General features: G+C 38.6%; 1 protein-coding gene and 2 pseudogenes across 1 annotated transcript in view; 2 read left to right on the plus strand and 1 right to left on the minus strand.

Moving 5' to 3' along the window:
- The first annotated feature begins 6,187 nt into the window (after positions 1-6,187).
- LOC136337851 (intraflagellar transport protein 70A-like) lies at positions 6,188-7,185 on the plus strand (annotated as a pseudogene).
- A 62-nt stretch (positions 7,186-7,247) lies between these two features.
- Positions 7,248-8,555, plus strand: LOC136337850 (intraflagellar transport protein 70B-like; annotated as a pseudogene).
- Positions 8,556-16,471: 7,916 nt separating this feature from the next.
- The window catches only part of AGPS (alkylglycerone phosphate synthase), a 153,455-nt gene continuing 147,420 nt past the window's right edge, over positions 16,472-22,506 (minus strand). The window contains exons 20-21 of the mRNA XM_066233671.1: positions 19,537-22,083; positions 16,472-19,505 (exon numbers count right to left, since the gene is read on the minus strand). Of these exons, the coding sequence (XP_066089768.1) occupies positions 21,962-22,083 (122 nt within the window). The 3' untranslated portion in view covers positions 16,472-19,505; positions 19,537-21,961. The remainder of the gene's footprint in view (positions 19,506-19,536; positions 22,084-22,506) is intronic.

Here is a 22,506-nt window from a genome sequence, read left to right on the forward strand (position 1 = left end):
GAGGATGGCTCCATGTCCTCTGCCTCAGGCGCTAGAATGGCTCCGATTACAGCAGGGCAATGACTCAGAGGAGCCAAGCATCAACTCCTGGTGGGCATGCGGGTGAATCCCGGTTGGACACATGCGGAAATCTGTCTCTCTGCCTCCCCCCTCCTCACTTCTCCCTTTGGAAAAATACAAACACACACACACACACACACACACAAACTATTTGATCAACCTGGCTGTTTGATGCAAAAGACAGTGCATTGGACATCTAGATAGAAAGAAACTAGTTGATCAAAAGCAAGATATATCAAGAAGAAATATACTCACAAAGACTAGGGGAGATTTCAAAATTAATATAAAGCTATGAAATATCCCCTAATTTTTGTGAGCAGTGTATATTACTATATAAAATATTAATAGAGCTGGAACTACCAGAGAAAAAAGATTAAGCTCTCAACAAAGTTAAATTTCTCAGTCTGAACGTAAATAGTCCCAAGTGTTGATGTAGCTATAGTCTTTTCCAAAAGTCTTAAAATATTGAACACATGCTCCTATCAGTGATTACAAATTTGGCACTAATTTATTCTTTTCTCCCCAGTGTCGGGTGGGTGCGGGGAGGGGGAGACAGGAGGTACTGGAAGGAGGGTCAGTTCTATCAGCATCAGTGGACACAGAGGGACAAATAAATCAAGTTGGACCCCAGGGGAAGCAAGGAAACTGAACCCCTCACTTGGTCCATCTTGCAGAAAATGGTGTGGAGTGAGCAAACAGAAATAACAACTTAAAAAAGGATTTTGCAGAAGGACTTCCTTTACCAAGGAAGATGTTTAACTACAGCTGCAGTTGAAATACTCATAACAATGTTTACCAAAAAGAAGTGGTTAGTTTTACAAGAAAAATAAGAAACAATTTCCAATTAGTTTTAAGAGAAAATGCAGTAATAAGTATTTCAAAAAGTGCTAAAAACGGTATGATTCCACACATAGGTGGGATACAAAATTGAGACTCATGGGCATAGATAAAGAGTGCAATGGTTATCAGGGAGAGACCAGGGAGTTGGGGGAAGGTAATAAAGAGGGACAAATACAAGGTGACGGAGGATGATTTGACTTTGGGTGATGGGTATACAACATAATTGTTCAAGTGATGTGGAGATGTTTACCTGAAGTCTATGTACTCTTGTTGATCAATGACACCCTGTTAAATTTAATTTTCTAAATTAAAAAAAAAAGGCAAGAGAATGCAAGTAGACTATGCATGGAATCTGGATCATCTTAACAGGCAGAAAGATAGGGGTGTTTAGAACATCATGCTTGCCTTAACAGGCGGTGGTGGTGCAGTGGACAGAACATCAGACTGGCACGCAGAGGACCCAGGTACAAAACCCCAAGGTCGTTGGCTTGAGCCTGGACTCACCAGCTCACCAGCTTGAGCGTGGGGTCATTGGCTTGAGTGTGGGAATCATAGACATGACCCCAAGGTCACTGGCTTGAGCAAGGGGTCACTTGCTCTGCTGTAGGCCCTCAGTCAAGGCACATATGAGAAAGCAATCATTGAACAACTAAGGTGCCACAACAAAGAATTGATGCTTCTCATCTCTCTCCCTTCCTGTCTGTCTGACTCTCTGTCTCTGTCAAAAAAAAAAAAAAAAAAAAGAACATCATGTTTTTAGCTTCTATACATTTTGCCTGAATGGAATTCTTCTATGTGGCAAGCAAGCCTCCTTTTATGCAACATAACCAACAGCATTTTCTCAAAGCTTAATTCCTTTCAATAAGCACCCTCCACGAGCTTTCTTATTCTAGGAATGGTACGATACACTTACTTTTTTATTTTATGTTTATTTTTTATTATATTTTACTATTTTAGTATGGTTTCAGGTGTATATCATAATGGTTAGTTAAGCATATACTTTACAAACTGCTCTCCCTGATTTTCAAGTACCTACCTGGTACCATACACTGTTATTAGAATATTATTGACTATATTCCCTATATTTTATATATTTTACTGACTGACTGTTTGTGACTACCAATTAGTACTTCCTAATCCCCTCTCCTCTTTCACCCAGCTCCCCCAAATCCCTCCCCTCTGGTACCCACCGGTCTGAACTCTGAATCTCTAAGTCTGTTTCTGTTGCACCTTCGTTTAGTTTGCTCTTCAGATTCTACATGTAAGTGAAGTCATACGATGATGCGCTCACTTTCTTTTTTAATATTATTTATTTATTTATTTTAGAGAGGAGAGAGAGAGACGGAGAGAGAGAGAGAAGGGGGAAGGAGCAGGAAGCAACTCCCATATGTGCCTTGACTAGGCAGCTCCAGGGTTTCGAACTGGCGACCTCAGTGTTTCCAGGTCGACACTTGATCCACTGCGCCACCACAGGTCAGGTGATACGTTCACTTTTTGATATATGTTTCAGCTTTTCAAGATTCTGTTGGAAATATCCTTCATGACATTTTATAATACCCCCCTCCCCGTTTATTGCTTTCCAGAATTTCTATCACTAATTCTAAAGGGCCTTCTTTTGCCATCTCCCATCCCCCCCAAAATGAATCTATTCCCCAACTGCCTATCAGAGACTAAATAAGTGTCGGTCTATCACAGCAGCAGTGACGGTCATGCCAATGTCACAGTGTGATTTGTGCGCTCATTCCACTTTGAAAATGACCCCGCCCTCCATCTGTCTAAGCAGAACGTCCTGCTTTTGTCGAGCCAGGCCTCGCAAGCAGCAGCACATGAAACAGGGGGGAAGATACGGAACAACCTCGCTCCTGCCCCTCAGCCATGCTCACAGGTCCCAACACAGAGAGGAACAGAGAAATTCGGGGCAGAACAGATAGTCCAGCTATTTTTTATATATTTCCAAGAAGCAATGTGAAGGGGAATGCTTTCATGATGCAACTCGGAAACAGAGAGACAGACTAAAGATATAAAAGGCAGTAGTATCTTGTTTCTAGGTTCTATCCCCTTGCCTTGATTTAAGAGCAACTTACACAAGGTAAACAGCTCAAAATTAAGGATTTAAAATACATAAGGATTTAAAAATATTAAGCCTTTTGGATAATTATTTCTTCCAAGAGATAAGTGTCATTCAGGCAGGTATAAAGCTTCTAATCCATTGGTTCTCAAGGTGTGCTCCTGGGCGCACTGGTGTGCCCTAGATTTTCAGGTGCGCCCTATGGTATTCCAGAGAAATATGTGCCCGCTGGGGACCAAAAAACCAAAAACAGGGTTTCTGGAGTTTAGATTTTGGGGGGACAGAGGTGTGGGGAATTGGCTGTAAGCTGACAGTCTGCCCAACCCCCCACCTCACTTGCCGGTTTAGGTTGCAAAAGGCTATTAAGCTGTGGTGCTGGATTGTTTACACTACCCCCCCAGTTTTCCCCAGAAAACTGGAGGCAAGATTCTTCTATCCTTTGTTTGGTGTAATGTTGAGATGATAGGTATGGTGGGGGTTTTCTACACTCAACACAAGAGTAGAAAGAGAGGAATACTTCAATGTATTGACGAGGAAATGAGAGTTTGCCTTTCAAATATAGGCCCAAACATAGAAGAAATCACTAGGACACATCAGGCTTATGTTTGTCATAAACATAAGAATGAAAAAACTTAACATTTACTAAATCTTACTAAGAATGTATCTCTCTCTCTCTCTCTGTATATATATATATATATATAAATAACTTTTTTGTTTTTTTTTATTTCTTAACCCCTCTTTTTAAAACATTCTAAAAAGCATAACTCAAAAAATGTAACTTAAAATGTTTTTTAATGTCAGAATAAATTTAATTTTGTCATATTTATTTTGTTTAATTACCATAAAAGCACGTTTGGACTTTATATTTTTTCTTTAATATTTGACTTAATTATTATAACATGTTTCTCAGAAATTTATATATAGTGCACCTACAATTATTTGTAGGATTTTAAATGTGCCCGGACTTCAAAAAGTTTGAGAACCTAATCCCTGATAATTGAGTAGCTCTAGCCAGCATCCCTCAAGCCATGAAACTCCTTGGCTTGAGACCAGAAAAGACTGCAGCCAGAGAATATTTTGGAAGAAGCCTCAGAGAAGGGTTATAGTGGTCTTCCTCACCTGCTTTCTCTGGGAATCTCAGGAGGTCTAGGACTCCACTCAACTCCTTTGAAATTGGGGTCGTTTGTCCATTTCTTGGTATTCATACAGTAGAAGGTTCTTTGTCCAGTCCCAAACCAAACACACTTTTGCCAAACTTCTCAGCAAGGGAGAAGAATGTATAAGTATATGAAGTCAGTCACTAGACTGTTTAGCATTCAGATGCCTTATTAAAGTCTCCTTTAAACTATAACAGGTGACTAGGAACTATACCATCCCTCACAAATCACTTCTTAACATCTGCTCACAGCTGCACCTCAGGCCAGGAAATTCAAATTTTTCTGCTCAAACCAAGTTGGTTGTTTGCTGTAATGGAAAAATAACAACCCAAAAAGCAAGACACTAGTAATCCCTCAAACTGGGTTTTTATGTGATACACAGATTTAATTAATTCATCAGTATTCCCTAATGAATTTACGTTTTGGATATCATGGCTCAGCTGCTTCCTTTCTCTATCTGTAATATGTAGAATACAGGGGGATTATTAAAATTAGAGATAATATATGTGAATAGTCTAGTAGAGTGCCATGCAATATGATTGATGTTGGCTCCAAAACATGTACACAGAAAAGATTTATGGGCAGCAATACCATTGAACAGGCAGATAAGGGATTTGCATTAAAGTCTTTAATTATATAGCCATGACATGCTTTTATTTGGACTATGTTTATTTTGGGTGGTTATGAGGCTAATGAAAATCATAGAAGGCCATGAGACAACCCCCTCACCCAAGGCCACCAACAGAGGCATTGCATATGATAGATATTCATAAATTACAGTTAATTTTATGACAAAAAATGAACATTTACCACCACCTCACCGGGATGAGCCAGTTTTGTCTTTTGCTATTTTTCATCTCTAATGCTTGACTGAAAAAGTGTATTTATCTCTGACAAATTCTTCAGTCTCCAGGTTGTTCTAAACTATGGGTATATATATTTTTATTAGTGATCCAATAAAATTTTATAATTAAGTTTGCCCCATGATTAGGCACTATTAAGTTCAAACGAATTTGTACAAAAATAGCCCTGAGGTAGTGACATGGAATCTAGAGCATCTATTCCAAATACACGACAAAAGAAAAAATAAAACCCAGAATGGTTTCTTGTACAGTCCAACAAATCGCCACAGAGATCTTCAAACTAAGAATCTGAAAGAAACCTAAAGTGTAGGTAATTTAAAACAATTTTTTAACTGAAAGAAAGTCCTATTTTTATCTTCCCAGTGATATCCGAAAACATTAAAGCCTGACAAGTACAGGCTGTGTTATGTCTCCCTCTCTGTCACACATATACACACATTACAGGCTGGCTAATTAAGTAGGTAGGTCTGGGTTAGAAGAGCAACTGTGATCATAGAACAACGAACACGTTTTGGTCATGGGTTTCTGCTGGGTTTTGTTTTTTTTTTTCCATCCTTGGAAAAACCGAGGTCATAGGTGTCTTCTATGTTTCTCCTTTGTAGTGAAACTTGGAGAATCAGGGAAGTCTGTAGGGCCAGATTAAACTCCCTCTTTTCCGTTCTCGTTTGTTCCACTAAAACGACGGGGAACCACACAGTGCGATGACACCGTGGGAAAGACTCAAAAACGAAAGGGAGTTCAGAAAGTAAACCCTTCCTCCCTGACACCGGAGACCCAGGAAACCCAACAAACAAGCAGCAACCCCACCTACAACAGGAACACAAGCTAAACCAATCCTCATTCCCAACCGCGCAGGATCCTTCCGGCAGAGACTACGCCTCCCAGCATGCAGCGCGAGCACGTTTGGCGGCACGACTGGACTGGTGCATGCCGGGAAGTGGAGTTTAGGTCTCGGAATTACCTGGAGGCGCTTCCTCTGCTATTATAGACTCAGGTCGCTCTGACTCTTGGATTCTTCGGGGTTCAGACCAGATATGGAGACCCTCACATTAGTGATTTCTGTCTAATCCTAGTCTGCTCCTTCCGCTAAAAGTAACTTTGGGAACACGCAAAAAAACCGAACAAACATTCTTTAACGTCTGCCGTTGCCGGTTGGCTTGTTTCCTTGGTAACTAGGACGCACAACCTCTGTGGCGGTGATGGCGGGGCTGGGCGGTATGCAGATCCGACGGGGAGTTCACTGCGGTCGTGTACCGGCTCATCCGCGATTCCCGCTACGCCGAGGCGGTGCAGCTGCTGAGCGGAGAAACCCAGCGGATCCCGAAAAGCCGCGCGGGCCTGTCGCTGCTGGGCTACTGCTACTACCACTGCAGGAGTTCACAATGGCGGCCGAGTGCTATGAGCAGCTGAGCCAGCTGCACCCAGAGCTGGAGCAGTACCGCCTGCACCAGGCCCAGGCCCTGTACAAGTCCGGCCTTTATCCTGAGGCCACCTGGGTCAGCTTCCTCCTCGTGGACAACCCCACCTACCACAGCCAGGTCCTCCGTCTGCAGGCTGCTATCAAGTACAGCGAGGGCGATCTTCCCGGGACCAGGAGTCTGCTGGAGCAGCTACTGAGCGGGGAAGGGGGAGAAGAGAGTGAGGCTGAGAACGAATCAGATGCCCAGGTCAACCTGGGTTGTATGCTGTACAAAGAGGGACAGTATGAAGCTGCGTGTTCCAAGTTCTTTCTTTGCAGCCCTGCAGATCTCAGGCTACTGGCCTGACCTTTCCTACAACCTGGCTGTGGCCTATTACAGCAGCCGGCAGTATGCCCCAGCTCTGAAGCTTGTCGCTATTGTTGAGCATGGCATCCGCCAGCACCCAGAGCTAGGTGTGGGTGTTACATCCCAGGAGACAGACTACAGCAGACCCAAAGTGAATTTTATAAGTTTTATTGCAAACCTGCGCACGGACTGCAGGCAACCCACGCAAGGGAGAACTGCAGCCCCGAGCTTCTAAAATGGCTCCTTTTTATAGGGTGGCTATCTAGGCTGAGCTAGCAAGCAACGTTTACAAGGGCCGGAGAGGTGCGATTAGCTGACCTTGTTCTTAGCTCAGTCTCTAGGGTAGGGCTTCCTTGATGTTGGGTACATAGAGTTCTGTGGAAAATATTGCTACATTTCTAACGGTTGTTGTTGTTGTTTTTCCTCCAGCCATGTACTGGATGTACTCAGTTTTCATGGCTGGTGGCCTGCACCGCTTGTCCTAAGATGTCACATGGGCATGACAACCGAGGGCATTGATTTTCGCAGTGTTGGCAACACTTGAGTCTTTCACCAGACAGCATTGGTGGAAGCCTTCAACCTCAAGGCAGCCATAGAATACCAGCTGAGAAACTATGAGGCAGCACAGGAAGCCCTCACTGACATGCCACCTAGGGCAGAGGAAGAGTTGGATCCTGTGACCCTGCACAACCAGGCACTAATGAACATGGCTGCCAGGCCTACAGAAGGGTTTGAAAAGCTACAGTTTCTGCTCCAACAGAACCCATTTCCCCCAGAGACCTTTGGCAACCTGTTGCTGCTCTACTGTAAGTATGAGTATTTCTACCTGGCAGCAGATGTCCTGGCAGAAAATGCGCATTTGACTTATAAGTTCCTCACACCCTATCTCTATGACTTCTTGGATGCTGTGATCACTTGCCAGACAGCTCCGGAGGAGGCTTTCATTAAGCTTGATGGGCTTGCAGGGATGCTGACTGAGCAGCTTCGGAAACTCACTGTACAAGTACAGGAAGCAAGACACAGTTGAGATGATGAAGCTGCCAAAAAGGCCGTGGATGAATATGACGAAATCCTGGAGAAGTATATTCCAGTATTGATGGCCCAGGGAAAAATCTACTGGAATCTTGAAAATTATTCAATGGTAGAAAAGATCTTTCACAAATCTGCGGACCTCTGCAATAACCATGATGTGTGGAAGCTGAATGTGGCTCATTTTCTGTTCATGCAAGAAAAATATGAAGAAGCTGTCGATTTTTATGAACTCATAGTCAGGAAGCGATATAACAACGTTCTCAGTGTCAGTGCTATTATACTGGCCAACCTCTGTGTTTCTTATATTATGACAAGTCAAAATGAAGAAGCTGAGGAATTGATGAGGAAGATTGAAAAGGAAGAAAAGCAACTCTCCTATGATGACCCAGATAAGAAAACCTATCATCTCTGCATTGTGAATTTGGTGATAGGCACACTTTACTGTGCCAAAGGAAATTATGACTTTCGGATTTCTCGAGTTATCAAAAGCTTGGAACCTTATAATAAAAAACTGGGAACCGATACCTGGTATTATGCCAAGAGATGCTTCTTGTATTTATTAGAAAACATGTCAAAACAGTCATGCTTCATGACACTTATTCAAGAATGCATCCAGTTTCTAGAACACTGTGAAGCTTATGGCTGGAAGATACCTGCAACTGAACAACCACTGGAAGAAGAAAGAATGCATATTGGAAAGAATACGGTCACATATGAATCGAGGCAGTTAAAAGTGTTGATTTATGAGGTTACAAGATGGAATATGTAGTCATGTTCAATAAACAATGGCTTATATTATAATGGCTTTATATCTGTATTTTGTACTGTTTTATTTGTATTTAGCCATTGACGTCTTTACTTTGTTCCAAGTTGAATTTTGTACACTTTAAAGTTATAATAATAATAATTTGATTAGCCTGTTTTTAAAACCTTCACTAAGTGAAATATAAGAATTTTGACACCTAGATTTATGAAAAATTTAAAACTGGATGGGGATACTGTTAGAACTTGTAGTGCCTATGTTTCCTCTCCTTTGTTATTTGTGCTTTGTTATAATTTGTTATATTTGTGCAAGGATTGTATTATCTGAGGACTCAGCACTGGCAAGTCTAGAATTGAATAATTATATATTTTCTGGCCTTTTAATAATAACTTTAGGGATTATTTGTCCTAGTGTCACCATTTACTCTCACTAATTTGTAATGCATACATTTTACATAGGATTTAGTATGTTTTGCCAGGATTTTTCAATATACCATATTTTTTGCTCCATAAGAGGCACTTTTTTTCCCCAAAAGTGGAGGGGAAAATGCCCGTGCATCTTATGGAGCGAATGTTCATTTTTTTTTTTTTTGCTGCTGCGGGTTCCCGGACAACTAGAAGAGTATATGAATGTTAAAGTCTCTTCTCATTTGTTAATAACAGTGCCAATGGTTGTTAATACTGCTGTTGAGTTTACATTATTGAAATATTGTATATTTTATTAAATATTTTAACACACCATTTGGTTCAGAATTTTTTTTTCTTATTTTCCTCCTTAAAACCCTAGGTGTGTCTTATGGTGTATCATAGATAGTGAAAAATACACTAGGTATAATGGTTAATGTAATCAAAATTACTTATTATTTTATTATTACCAAAATTACCTGTTATTATTATTATTATTATTATTATTTTTTTTAGTGAGAGGAGGAGAGGCAGAGACAGACTCTGGCAGGAACCCCAACCAGGATCCACCCAGCAAACCCACTAGGGGCCAATTCTCTGCCCATCTGGGCCCTTGCTTCATTGCAACCAGAGCCATTTTTTAGCGCCTGAGGCAAAGGCTATGGGGCCATCCTTGTTGCTTTGGCCAACTTGCTCTAATCAAGCCCTGGCTGTAGAAGGGGAAAAGAGAAAGAGAGAAGTGAGAAGGGAAGGGTGAAGAAGCAGATGGGCTCTTCTCCAGTGATCTGCTTCTCCTATGTGCCCTGACTGGGAATTGAACCTGGGACAGCCACACACTGGGCTGATGTTCTACCACTGAGCCAACCAGCCAGGGATTTGTTGTTATTATTTTTAAGGTGTAAGATTCAGTGGGAAATCTTGTGCTCTTAACAGAATTATGGTTCTATGTTGTTGTGCATGGTTTTCTTTTGTTCTGTTTGGAAATAATTTGGCTAGGTGAACAAGATAGTTATACTATTATTATTTTTCCTAACTTTGCTCTCATTTACCTCTCATAGTGACTCATAGTAGAGGTCTCATTTACCTCTCATAGTGACTCATAGTAGAGGTAGGCTGAGTACTCAGTTCTAATTCCTACCTTTGTGTTTCCTACTTAAGATATGTTAATGCTAGAGTTGTTTCCATGTTGTATCCACTTGGGTAGGCAAAAATCTACACTATTCCTATGACCTCACCAAACTTCTCTCCTACCTCCATCACAGATAAAAGGGTCAATTCTGAAACTTTATCTGGCAGATTCACAATGCTAGTTTCATGCCCATAGCCATCCCAAGATAGAACACCACTCATTCTGCTAAGGTGTTTTATTTTCTATACCGTACATGATCTTTACTATTAGTTTCCCCACCCCTTTTCTCTCCATAAACTGGTCAACCCCAACTTGAACTGGCTTAGAAACCAACAAAAGTGTTAGGTTGAATTATGTGAAATTGCTAATTTTCAGTTTTTGACCTACATAAGTAGGTCATGGTTATGGTTCAACCTTACAGTTTTCTGCTGAAAGAGAATCCCTGCCATAATTTTTTTTTCCTTCAAAGAGAAATCACTTAATCACTTAGCCTCATAGGTACCCAGATGAAGTATACTCAGCACAAATCCTCTGTAACATGACCTCCTGGATGCTCAAATTGTATTAGAGTTATCAGAAATTTTGGTTTATGATTTGAGTCCAGTGGTCTTGAATTCACAGCATTTTTAATCGATACCATTTACCATTTATGTTTGACCCCATATTTTGAGGACAATGTGTAATGATCACTTCAATGCATTCCATTGAACAGTTCTATCTCTATAAAATGTTCTTTAACAAACTTGTACTAAAAACGCTGTTGCTTTGTGCAGTAGCTCTATGCCCATCCTAATCTTCATAGCCCCTTATGAGTTGGAAAGTATATAAACTGAAATCTTATTTTCAACAGCCATGTTAAAATTCTGATTTTATTTTGCACATTTTCTCTAAACTATTCTTTTCTTTAAAAAAAAAAAAAGCATAAAGTGTAACATTAACCACCCAAAAGCGATGTTTTCCAGATTCCCTTTTGCAAATAGCTGAGCCTTTATTCAGCCACACTTTATTTACCCAGGTGCTGTGTGTTTGTGGTTTGCCTCTGTGTAATTTAGCTTTTCAGAACATAAAAAGCTTTTGAGAACAGTTTTAACCCCTTGCCGCTGGGCAATTGGGATTTCCTGGTGAGTAATGCATCAGGAAATCCTGACTGCTCCTACCATTGAGTAAAGGAATAAAGGTCAATCATGGCATTTGTCCCCTTTCTTTCTGTGGTTCTCCAGAGAGGCACCCACTGGGATTGATAGATTGCTACCCTGTGACAGCAAAGACTCATGAACCACACCTACTGGAGGAGACTGGCTGGTGAGGGCATTCCTAACTCCCCAGGTACTTATTTCCCTTTATTTTTAGGTTATGCCTTTAAGAAACTCACCTTCAAAGTACTCAGCTCTGCTTATTGATATTAACAGGCTAATGACTTTACAATGACTCCATATTTTGCCATTTGAATGAAGGCTTTCATTCCTAAAGTTCTGATGAAAAGCTTTGTTTATGCTCATAGGGCATTATGTACTTAATGCTAAAAGCAGTTTTCTTCTCCAAATAAAGGTTTCCCTGTATTTCTAAAGCTTTTACTCCTTTAAAATTTCCTCATAGTATCTGCATAGCATATTTTAAAGGGATCAAATATTAAACCCCATATTTCATATTAGTCAACCTCCCCATCTCCAGGTATATTTAGAATATAAACATGTTTGTACACAACTAGTTATTTTTATTTTCTCAGACATGAACAAGAACTTGATCTTCCTGTGCAGAACAACCAAGCAGACTCCTTTGACCAGTGACATGACACACCTGCCAAAGGATTCATATTCCTCGTGACAGCCCCTCTTTGAATTTGGCCTCAGTTGTGGTATGGATGTTCACACTAATGCCATTTGTAAAGGTCAGGTATACAGTGGCTAACCCTGACCCATTCATGGACAGCCGGGAAATGGAAAAACTGTGTGAGGATGGAGGTGGGTCATTGAGCAATGAGATAGCTGGAATCACAGGAGATTACCCTCCCACCAAAAGGGGTGATATGGGAACATTTGGGTATGGCCTCTCAGATTTCAGAAGAGCACCTCAGATGAAATCCTTACAGAATTGTCAGTGATGTTTGACCCAAGGCTTTGTCCGTAGAGGGCTACCGGTAGATGCACAAACAAATAAGCTTACTAGGAAATGTGAGATAAGAAGGATAAGTGGCTTGAAGGAGAAGCTTTAAAGGAGTAACGTTCTGACCCCTCTGCCCTATTTATAATCCTTGTGTGGGCTCATTTCCACACTGGCATATGAAGGGTTAGCAGTGTTGAAAGTCTGTCCATGTAAGCAGAGTGTGGCTACTAAAACTACCCAATTTTAAAAAGATAATATTAAAGAAAACCTTTACATTTTCTCAGTATTTTCTAATGCATTTTTTGGGGTCTTTGACTATTTCTTAATAACTGTGGGTGATATGGAAATATCTTGGAGGTTTTGCTTTTCTTAGGGCATTCTCTGTCACATGGTAATAGCTTCTGAGCAATGGTCTGACTTGCAGCTCACTATCGATCATTCACTAACTGTTTCTAATCCCTTGTTGACCTACCACTATAATTAAAGTGACATTTGGAGTTTTTTGTATTCATTTACTGGGCTATGTACACCCTTAGTTTTAGTAACTGGGTTCTTGGTTGTCCAAGCACATAATTACCAATACTGTACCACCAAATTCTAAACTTATACTTTCATTCTAGTTGTAAGATAGATGCAACTTTTTGAGTGCCCTAATGTAACTCAAATCCTTCTGCAACAACCTCAATTCTTAAGTTAGCAATTTTAACTTGATTTTTCCAAAGAATCTAGATTGGCTCTACATTATAATAAAACATTTCTTTAATCTTAAAAAGTTCTTTTCATTTCTAGTCTATCTCTAGGAAGATGTATAACTTACAGTTACAGATTATGCTTACATTTTTAAGTGCGGTTCAAAGGTGTATAATATTAAAGTTATAAAAATGAAAATTTATTAAGTCCATTAAATAAAGCACTTCCTTTTATGAGTTTTATAAAGGCATGGATGGATTAAACATTTGCAGAGAAAGACACCATCCGAGACAAAAGGCTTACTGGTATTTCTATGGTTGTAGTCATGAAGACAGCGGCTTCCACTCCACAGTCAGAGGAGATTCTATTTCTTGTGCATTTTTCTGTAGACCGACTACCCAGCACAAGCAGGGAAGTGGCCAGCAAAGAGGCCCTGGATTCAGTTAGACCTGGCTGGCTATCTCAGCAATGCCTCTCTACCCAGCTACCAACAAACAGTAGGTGTAACTCAATTTCACTAAACCTGTTATTTCACAAGTGTAAAGGGACTGATCTACTCACTTCATAGGGTTGTGAAAAACAATCATTGTCTAGTGTAGGGTTAAGTATTGTACATACACAGTGTCTAATAAGGGGAGAATTAAAAAGGAAATGATCAATGCAACAATTAATTCTAGGGTAGTGTTCAGCAAAAATACACAGACTCATTCAGAATCACTGAGACAGAGAAGGGACCTCAGAGATTTTCATTTTACAAAAGAAATTAGGCCCAAATAAGGAAAGTGACTTGTAGAAAAAAATAGAGCATACACAAAATTTCCTGAATAGAGCTCTTTCCATGTGTTTATAAACTTAAGAACTCAACCTTCTCCTGTTATTTTACAGCTTTACAGTGACAAATTTCAGTCACTTATTATTTTTTTAAATAGAATCACCTTATGACCCAGCAATTCCATTTCTCTCTTTTTTTTTAATGTTTTCATTTATTGATTTTTAGACAAAGGGAGACAGAAACACTGATTTGTTGTTCCACTTATTTATGCATTCATTAGTTGATTCTTGTATGTGCCCTCACTGGCGATTGGAACCTGCAACATTGGTGTATCAGGACGATGCTCTAAAGAGCTGAGCTACCTCAGGCAGGAGCAGTCATTTTTAAAAAGAGCATCTTCTCAGCTTAGCACAATGAGGTACAAAGGATGTGACAGAACTATGTTAGAATGTTGAGTTCAGAGGTTGTCCATCAGCCATTTCTAGGCCCAATCAGCAGATCACATCAGAAAATGGGTTTATGACTGTACTGAAAGAGAAATACCCCTGAAGGCAAACACTGATGGCTCTATGACACAGGACCTCAGAGGGTAGCACAGGAAATTAGAGAAGCAAGCTTTATTAAAGTGTTTCAGTCTGGCCGCTACAATATTAAATTAAGTAAACGTAATAGCACTTTTTTTATTTTTTTATTTTTCTGAAGTGAGAAGCGTGGGGAGGCAGACAGACAGACTCCAGCATACGGCTGATGAGGATCCACCCAGCATGCCTACCAGGAGGTGATGCTCAGCCCCTCTGGGGCGTTGCTCTACTGCAATTGGAGCCATTCTAGTGCCTGAGGCGAAGGCCATGGAGCCTTCCTCAGCACCTGGGCCAACTTTGCTCCAATGGAACCCTGAATGCGGGAGGGGGGAGGAGAGAGAGAGAAAAAGGGAAGGGGGAAGGGTGGAGAAGCAAATGGGCATTTCTCCTGTGTGCCCTGACTGGGAATCAAACCCGGGACTTCTACATGCCGGGCCAACGCTCTACTGCTGAGCCAACTGGCCAGGGCAATGTAATAGCACATTTAATGTTTGGCATAAATGTTGATTCATTGAAACAAAAAGACTGTTTGAGTTCAAAATGTAAAAATATGAGGTGGACAATAGCACGTCAAGTGGAAATGTAATTGCATGAACGCTGAATGTTCTTTCACAAGTGTGTTATTGTGCGGGCCTTGGTGCACTTCAGATAGCTGCCACTACTTGGATGAGAACCTAGGCAGACAGTACATGTCTCAGTTCTACTGATCACCCAAAGCTGGATGGGACACAAAATATTCTAGGTAAGAATCAAGATTCTAAAACCTAGAACTAAATTCAGTAAGATACAGATTTTAATGAGGATAAACATAGGTCATGAAGCTTTTAAAAAATCAGCCTTACAGGGAGATATGGACAAAATGACACATGCAGAAAAGACAAACCTTGTTAATTCAAGTTCAGTGTAAGAAGACAGTGCAATGTCCACCAAAAATGCATTTATCAGTGAATAGAATAGGGAAATCATTGGTATGTACCTACTACTCTGGAACATTCAGGATTAGACACCTCAACTTAAACAATATTAAATAGATATATATAAAGAGAGATTAGGATGGTGAAGGATGTGATAAGAGCAAAAGATCTGGGGGAAACATGAGCTGCCTTAAACACCTAGAGTTGCCCTAGTAGAGCAATTGAAGAATTCTTTATGACTACAGAAGACCAGAGTTACACTAATGTATGTAGAAAAGGGAGGCAGATTTCAGCTGAATAAAACATAAACCTCTTAATACTTGAAGATTTCAGAAGTTGGAGAAGGCCTCCTGGAAAGGCAGTAGACTCCCACTTGGTCACAACAGATGGTCAGCAAGACTTACTGGTGGGATTCTGCTGGTTCGCACTGGTTCAGCAGAACTGATACCTAATTTTTTGTTGAGTTCAGTGAACTGGTTGTTAAAGTGGTACTTGTAATCAGTGTTCTCTCTAAGGTGAGCGCTTGGGCAGCCGCCCAATGTGGAAATCACAAATTTACATTCCTTACTCTTTTTTAACGTTCATCTGCACAACAGCATATTCTAAATGTCCATAGTAATGATCATTCTGTCCATAGGTGAGAAAAATTACAAGTGAGGATGCCAGTCAAGAAGCAATATGGCAATATCTTAAATAAATTTATTGTCAAGTATTATTTAATATTTTTTCATTAATATTTTAAAACTCATAAATCTAGTTTTCTGTAGCTCTTTTATTGTTCTTGTATAATATGTATGAAATAATAAACTACCTTTCGGTATATCATATTTTTAACTTAAAATGGTCATTAGAGCAGAAAACCAGTTGTTCAATTATATGAATCCAATCACTAGCAAGACTGGTTATCTGCTTATGGCAGGGGGATGGGGGAGGTTAGACAGCAATTTTATGTTTGGGAAAAATTAAGATGAGATGATTTCTAAGGTTCATTCAGTGTGAACTAACATAAACCAAGTTGAAAACTGCTTTCTTTAAATAATAAAAGATAAAGTCTTAGTGTGGCAAATTATTATTGAAATGTAAAACTGGGTTCAATAGGTCTAATTCTCAGTCATTCCAGTGCCCAGACAGCTACAACCTTCCCTCCGGGGTGGGAGCCATAGGCAGGGGCAGAATCAGCATCTGTGCACTCGTGCGCCACTACTGGAGAGGCTCCTCACGGGTACAGGCTGTATCCTGCTCATTCTGAGTATGTAGCACATGCTATCAACAAGTCAAGTGCAATTGACATGAAATAAACAACAATTACTGTAACAATTAGTGGTTTCGGTATTGTTTTATTTTTTCTCAGCACGTTTTAAAAATCACACATGGGCATTGGCTTATAGAACAGTACAGTCTAGGAAAAGCAAAATAAGGAGAATGGAAATATTCACTGAAAGCACAGTTTAGAGACTATGTGTGGAGCCCTTGTGGAAAACAGTATGGCTCAGCTTGAATTGCAAAGCTTTGCTGGAATCTTAGGAATTTTCCTTCCTACTACATATCCACTTTTAGACTATAAACGTAGAGACGAATTGTTTGTATGCATTAGTTACAGCAGTATAATGGCTTACATACAAGTGTTTACCCACATGTTGTTCCCAAAAAATTACTACAGTACTGGCAGGAATAGGTACTGCCTTGGAGGAAGACTCAGGATAAGATATTATTCAAGTCAAGTTGCATCAGAGCCAAACAAATTCACAGGCTTAGCAAAAAAGAAAAATTAAGAAATATAACCGACACATACACATTTCTTATAAGATTGATAATTGTCCAGGAACAAAAATATTCATTATTCTGAAGGCACCATCACACAAAAAAAGGACTAACACATAACATAAAAAAATAGAATACACACACACACACACACACACACACGCTTGCTCCTCAGGGAGCTGTGTAAGCAAACATCAAAAAGCATGTAGTGGGGATCTCAGGGACCAAGTATGTCATACCCACCAAGCCACATGTTAGGGCTACTAAGTTGGGGCAGTAGAAATGAAAATATAAGACTGAAAATACATACACATCCCATAGACTGAACAGATGTTAGGTGGGAGCGCAGATCCACCATACAGTTAGTTAAATGCACTAGAATAGGTGATCCAAACCTACACTGTGGAATTTTCTATTTCTACACACAACTACTTAATTCCTGATGTGTTCTTGAAAAGGAATAGCCTTGAACTGCTAAACAATCTTTTTTAAAGGCTTATCCTCTTCCACTCATTTTAAACAATGGCTATTTCATGAGAAAAAAATAACAAGGCACTGTGATCTTTTGGGGATATTCTTTCAGTAGCTCAAAAGATAATTATTCATAGAAACTGTGTACCAGCACAAGCATTGCATGTCCTTTTGGATATATGAACAAGACTACTTGAGTTAAACAATATGTTTCATAGGGAGTTCATGTTGTTCACGAAAAACACTGCCAACAAAAAGATGCGTTAAAAACAAATATATATGCTTAGTAATCCACACTGAAACTCTTTTTTCCTTTTCTCTATTTAATTTGGAAGTTTAGTCTCTAAAAAATGTTCCTAATGATACTTAATGTATTATTTTTTTCGTTGTGGGGGAAAAAAGTATAAAATAGTCTTGAGAACCAAAAAATAATTTTTCATGTTTACTGAACTAGTTACTTAATTCTGTGATGATTCTTTGGCATGAGTGTTCTATGGATCAGTGGTCTTTATGTTTGTGAAGGATTTGAGGATCTTCCGAAGTTCAAGTGGGGAAAGCTTCAGGTTCACAGGAAACTAACCACTTCTTAGGAATATAACATTGATTTAAAAAATAATTAGAAAGTGATTAAAACCTAGCTAAGAATATACTCAGCTATAAATCAAAGGGATTGCTATATTTAGGTTGCACTTGATTATGCTTTACTAATAAAATTATAAAAACTGTTTTCAATTTAGTGAAAATATGAAAATGAAAAACTAAAGTTAAAAGGAAAACCCATATGCAAATAGCTTCACACTCCCTTTGAAGGAAAAAAACCTCTTAGACCCAGCTCCATTTTATTAATAACATAAATTTCTACAAACTGTTGACATTACAAGTAGTTTTTACAGAAATTTCATAATAAAGACAAACACTGTTTGGCTTAAGAAGCAGAAAGCCGAGGAATTTACATCCTTCATATCAGACACTGTATTTCAATAGTTAAAAAAATCTTTTACGCTTTCTGGACTTTAGCATCAAAGTATATGTTATTTCCTTTTTAGGAAATTGAAATAAATAAAAATGAATTTACTGACTGTGGCTCATTTGGGAACAGGAAGCCTTGGACCAAGCAAAGCTTCCCTAACTTATAAAGCCAAAGGCAACTCTGGACTCTCAATCCTAAAGTGGCACCTATTATTTCTGACTTCTCTCCCCTCATGAGCTAAGTAAGCCCTAATTCAAATCAAAGTTGCTAAATACTAAGTGGTAAACAAAAAACTATTAACTCTTTCCTTCTTATCTCAGTGTTGCTCAAAATGTAGATATGCTTGCCACACATTCCACTTTGCGGCCTCACGCATGGGCGCATGCGGTTTGTGACACAGTCCATAATATATAACCACGTGTTCCACATGTATATACAATAGATGCTCAACAAACCCAGCGCCATTTACACAGCCAAGATTACAGGCTTCAGATTGGGATTACGGGGTTTCTCTGATCAACTATGGTTAAGAAGTTTTAGTTATTAAAGAATATAACAAAAAAAAATCTCTGCAGCTCACATGCACAAAGGCTTTTTCAAAAATGTAAGCCCGGACTTCGCAGTTACTAAGAGAATAATCTGAAAAAGAGGTTTCCTTGGAACCATCTATGTCTGGTGTAGCAAACACACTGATGGAAGCTCATCCTTTACTTTTGTTTTCCAAAATACATCAACACAGAAGGCTTCCAGCTTCATAAATAACTTTTAAGTAATTGTACTATATATAACATGTAAGCATTTAGAAAAAAAACTCCTAAGAGGAAAGAATTTAATTTTCTTTCTTTGTAGTAATATGCTAGACACAATGAACATGTGGCTTTTACAATCCTTACTAAACTAAAAAAGCTCAAGTTACTCAGCATAAGGTAAATTCACTTATGCACTATAAATTGCACCAAACATTAAGGCAACAGTTACTCTAAAGGTCAATAAAGCCTGCTCATACTGAGTCTTTAGTATTCAATGCCATTTCTCACTAGCAGCAAGTTCCCATTCCCACCAGAACCCCAACTCAAATGACATCAATCAAACTATTACAAATATGACCAAGAAGGACAAGTCAGTGTTATGCAGTACTGAAAATCAAACAGGGTATAAAACCTTTCAAAAAAAATCAAACAGGGTATAAAACCTTTCAAAAGTTTAAATAAACTTCTTCAAAATGAGCTAAGAAGCCTCACAGAAACAATTTTTCCAGGCTTTAACTTTTATGAGGCCATTTTCAGATATTTCAGAAGTGTGAGGCAAGGTTCAAGTGCTTCTGTGCATATTCAAGAACTGGGCTCTCCACAGACACTAAGTATATATGCAGCAGCACCTCTCAGAAGCGGGGGCGTATGCAAGCGGGAAAAGGCTTTCCGATTTACTAAGCGAAGAGTAAAACAGCACTGAAGAGCATTCGTATGTTTCAAAATGATCCCCGTAGAAATGATTACAACTACAAAATATAGTCATTACTACAAAATCAAAGTTGGGGAGTCCTGCAAACATGGGAGAAGAAACAAAGACATAAATCATGGATTTCCACAAGGTTCGTGTAGAACAGCGAACACAATTTCAGGTGATACATTATAGTTTCCGAATACCAAGTACAGATTTCTGAGGTTGTTGAAATCCGAACTCCCTGGGAAAGAATGTTATAACAATCACATGCAAAGGAATGGATCTGCTTATGAATCTGTAAGTTTTATTTAAAAAAAAAAAATCAGAAACATGTATACACTCCAGTGAGATATTAGTACCATATTAAAATCTTACATTTTGATCACCAATTATAAAAATCACCTTCAAGAACAGATGTATTTTATAAAGCTGAAATTTTTATAATTCTAGAGACAAGTGTGATTTCCTCACAAGCATCCAACTATTTCAAATATCAAGGGCTTTAAGCACAGATCTGATGGAAATTTTATAATTAAAAATAAATCACCAATGTAGAGAGGCAGCTTCTGATAAATTAGTATTTAGTTTTTGTTAATATTTAATATTTAATTTTGATTTGTTGCTGCATCTCAGCAACTAATATTTAATTTTGATTTGCTTGCAGATTGAAGTTTGTCATTTTGAGGCCAATTTCATTAATTCAATATTATTTATCATTTTGAAGTCTTAAAAATATCATATTGTCAATTAAAAATTTTTACTTTTCTGCTTAAGGCTTCTTCAGATATAAAAGGTATCAAACTGCCCAAAAATACTCTGGAGCTGCTGCTACATAGACAGTGTGTCCTTTTACAGGATCATCTGCATTTTGACCTACATTATCTGACCAAATATTAATTTTAAAAAATTATCAAAAGTTAGGTATTGCATTAAGAAAAGAATCCATCTCAAAATGTGAATCATGAACCTTGACAGTGATTCAAAGTAATCATTTCACTTATTTTAATACCCAGATTTGAATGTAAAAATGTTTGCTAAATGTGATTAATGTTCTCCCTATTATTTAAGAAATATATTTCAAACTTTTGATTATGCTATGTGTATTATTACAGTTTTTTAAAATTTAGGTTAAACCAGTATTTCAAAAAAGGCATTAAACCATTATTAAAAACTAAACCGAAACTATACTTTCATATGAAAATTTATCATGTTGTTGGGGTTAATTATTTTAAAAAGATTTTTATCATTGAAACTCTTGAGGCTTTCAAATTCAATGGCTGAATGATGATTGTTTCTTTAGCCAAACAACTCTTCAAACTGGAACAACTGAGTGTAAGATGTCTTCCTTCTCTCCTGTTTCAGGTTCTGTATCTCAGCAAGAACGTGAAATCACAAACATTAGAATTCTGAGCTGAATAAAGGCATTCATTTCAGGGTAAATCTAGTCTTCACATACAATGAGTAATAAGTCAGCTTTTCATATAAAACATATTATGAAGGAAATAGGATATAACAATAGGTTATCTCAGTGATACAAATACAACTCATACTTCAGTACAAACAGAAAACAAGGAGAACAAAAATGTGTCCCCAAACAGAAAAATTGTATAGTGATGATTTAAGGTTTTATAATTGTATGCTAATTTCAAAAAAATAATAATAAAGGTAGGCCAAGCACCTTACAGAACTGAAAGCATCCTAAATAACAGGTTGCCAATATTGTTTCATGAGTATCCTCCTTAATGGCCTACTCACATTAGAATGTACTTCTAAACATACATGTGTAACACTCCTCAGTGGAACCCTTCCCAAGGTATCTGCTTCCCAGAGATGTTTTTAAAAAGACGCTGGATAAGCAATAGATGACACCAAAATCTGCCTCTGTTCCCAAGAGGACACATCAATATAAAACAGCTGGCAGCATCCTCCTCTGAAATAACAACTGGCAGACTTGTGCTGCCTGACTAAAATTTGAAATGACAACCAAATGAGAGGAATACCATCTGTCGATCCATAAATGTAGAAATAAAACAAACTACAGAATGTAACAAATTATGTTAAACCAACAAACAAATGTAGCCAACATATAGTCCATGATATATATGATTACTGACATAACCATAGTCAAAGACTTTTAAAAAAGTAACATTTTTTTCATAACAATAGTAACGGATTTATAAAAGGTTTCTGTTTCCAAAGATGTTATTGGGGTCCACATATTCCTTGACAGACTTCAGCATCCCAAAGCCGACATCAGAGATACTCTCCTTCAGCCATTGCTTCCGTAACTTGCCCACTGGAAAAACAAAATAAAAAATGCTTCAATATACACTGCGATGTTGGGAACCAATCAATCTTGTGACCACGAATGAACAAACACTGTGTGATAAATGCTTTTATTCAAAAATGAGAAATGTTTTGCTTTATTTGATTTATTGAGCCCACCAGACTATCAAGCTCATTAAGCTCAATGTATTCCCAGGGGAAGCCGGCGCTCCGCAGTGTCTCCTTTTTCTGTAAACTATGAAACGAAGATGAAGAAAGCTTGGACTGAGATTATGGCCCATTTTACAAATAACAAAATGAGAAAAATGTGCATTTCAAAAGAATCCATCTCCTGTCTTAACAACCAAAATAGTCAAAGTTTCAGAGAAAATGAAGTTAACTCAAGAAAAACATCATATCCAGGTGAATTTACTGGGCAAAATATAGTAAAATT

The sequence above is a fragment of the Saccopteryx bilineata genome, chromosome 5 (assembly GCF_036850765.1).
Source record: "Saccopteryx bilineata isolate mSacBil1 chromosome 5, mSacBil1_pri_phased_curated, whole genome shotgun sequence".
NCBI lineage: Eukaryota > Metazoa > Chordata > Mammalia > Chiroptera > Emballonuridae > Saccopteryx > Saccopteryx bilineata.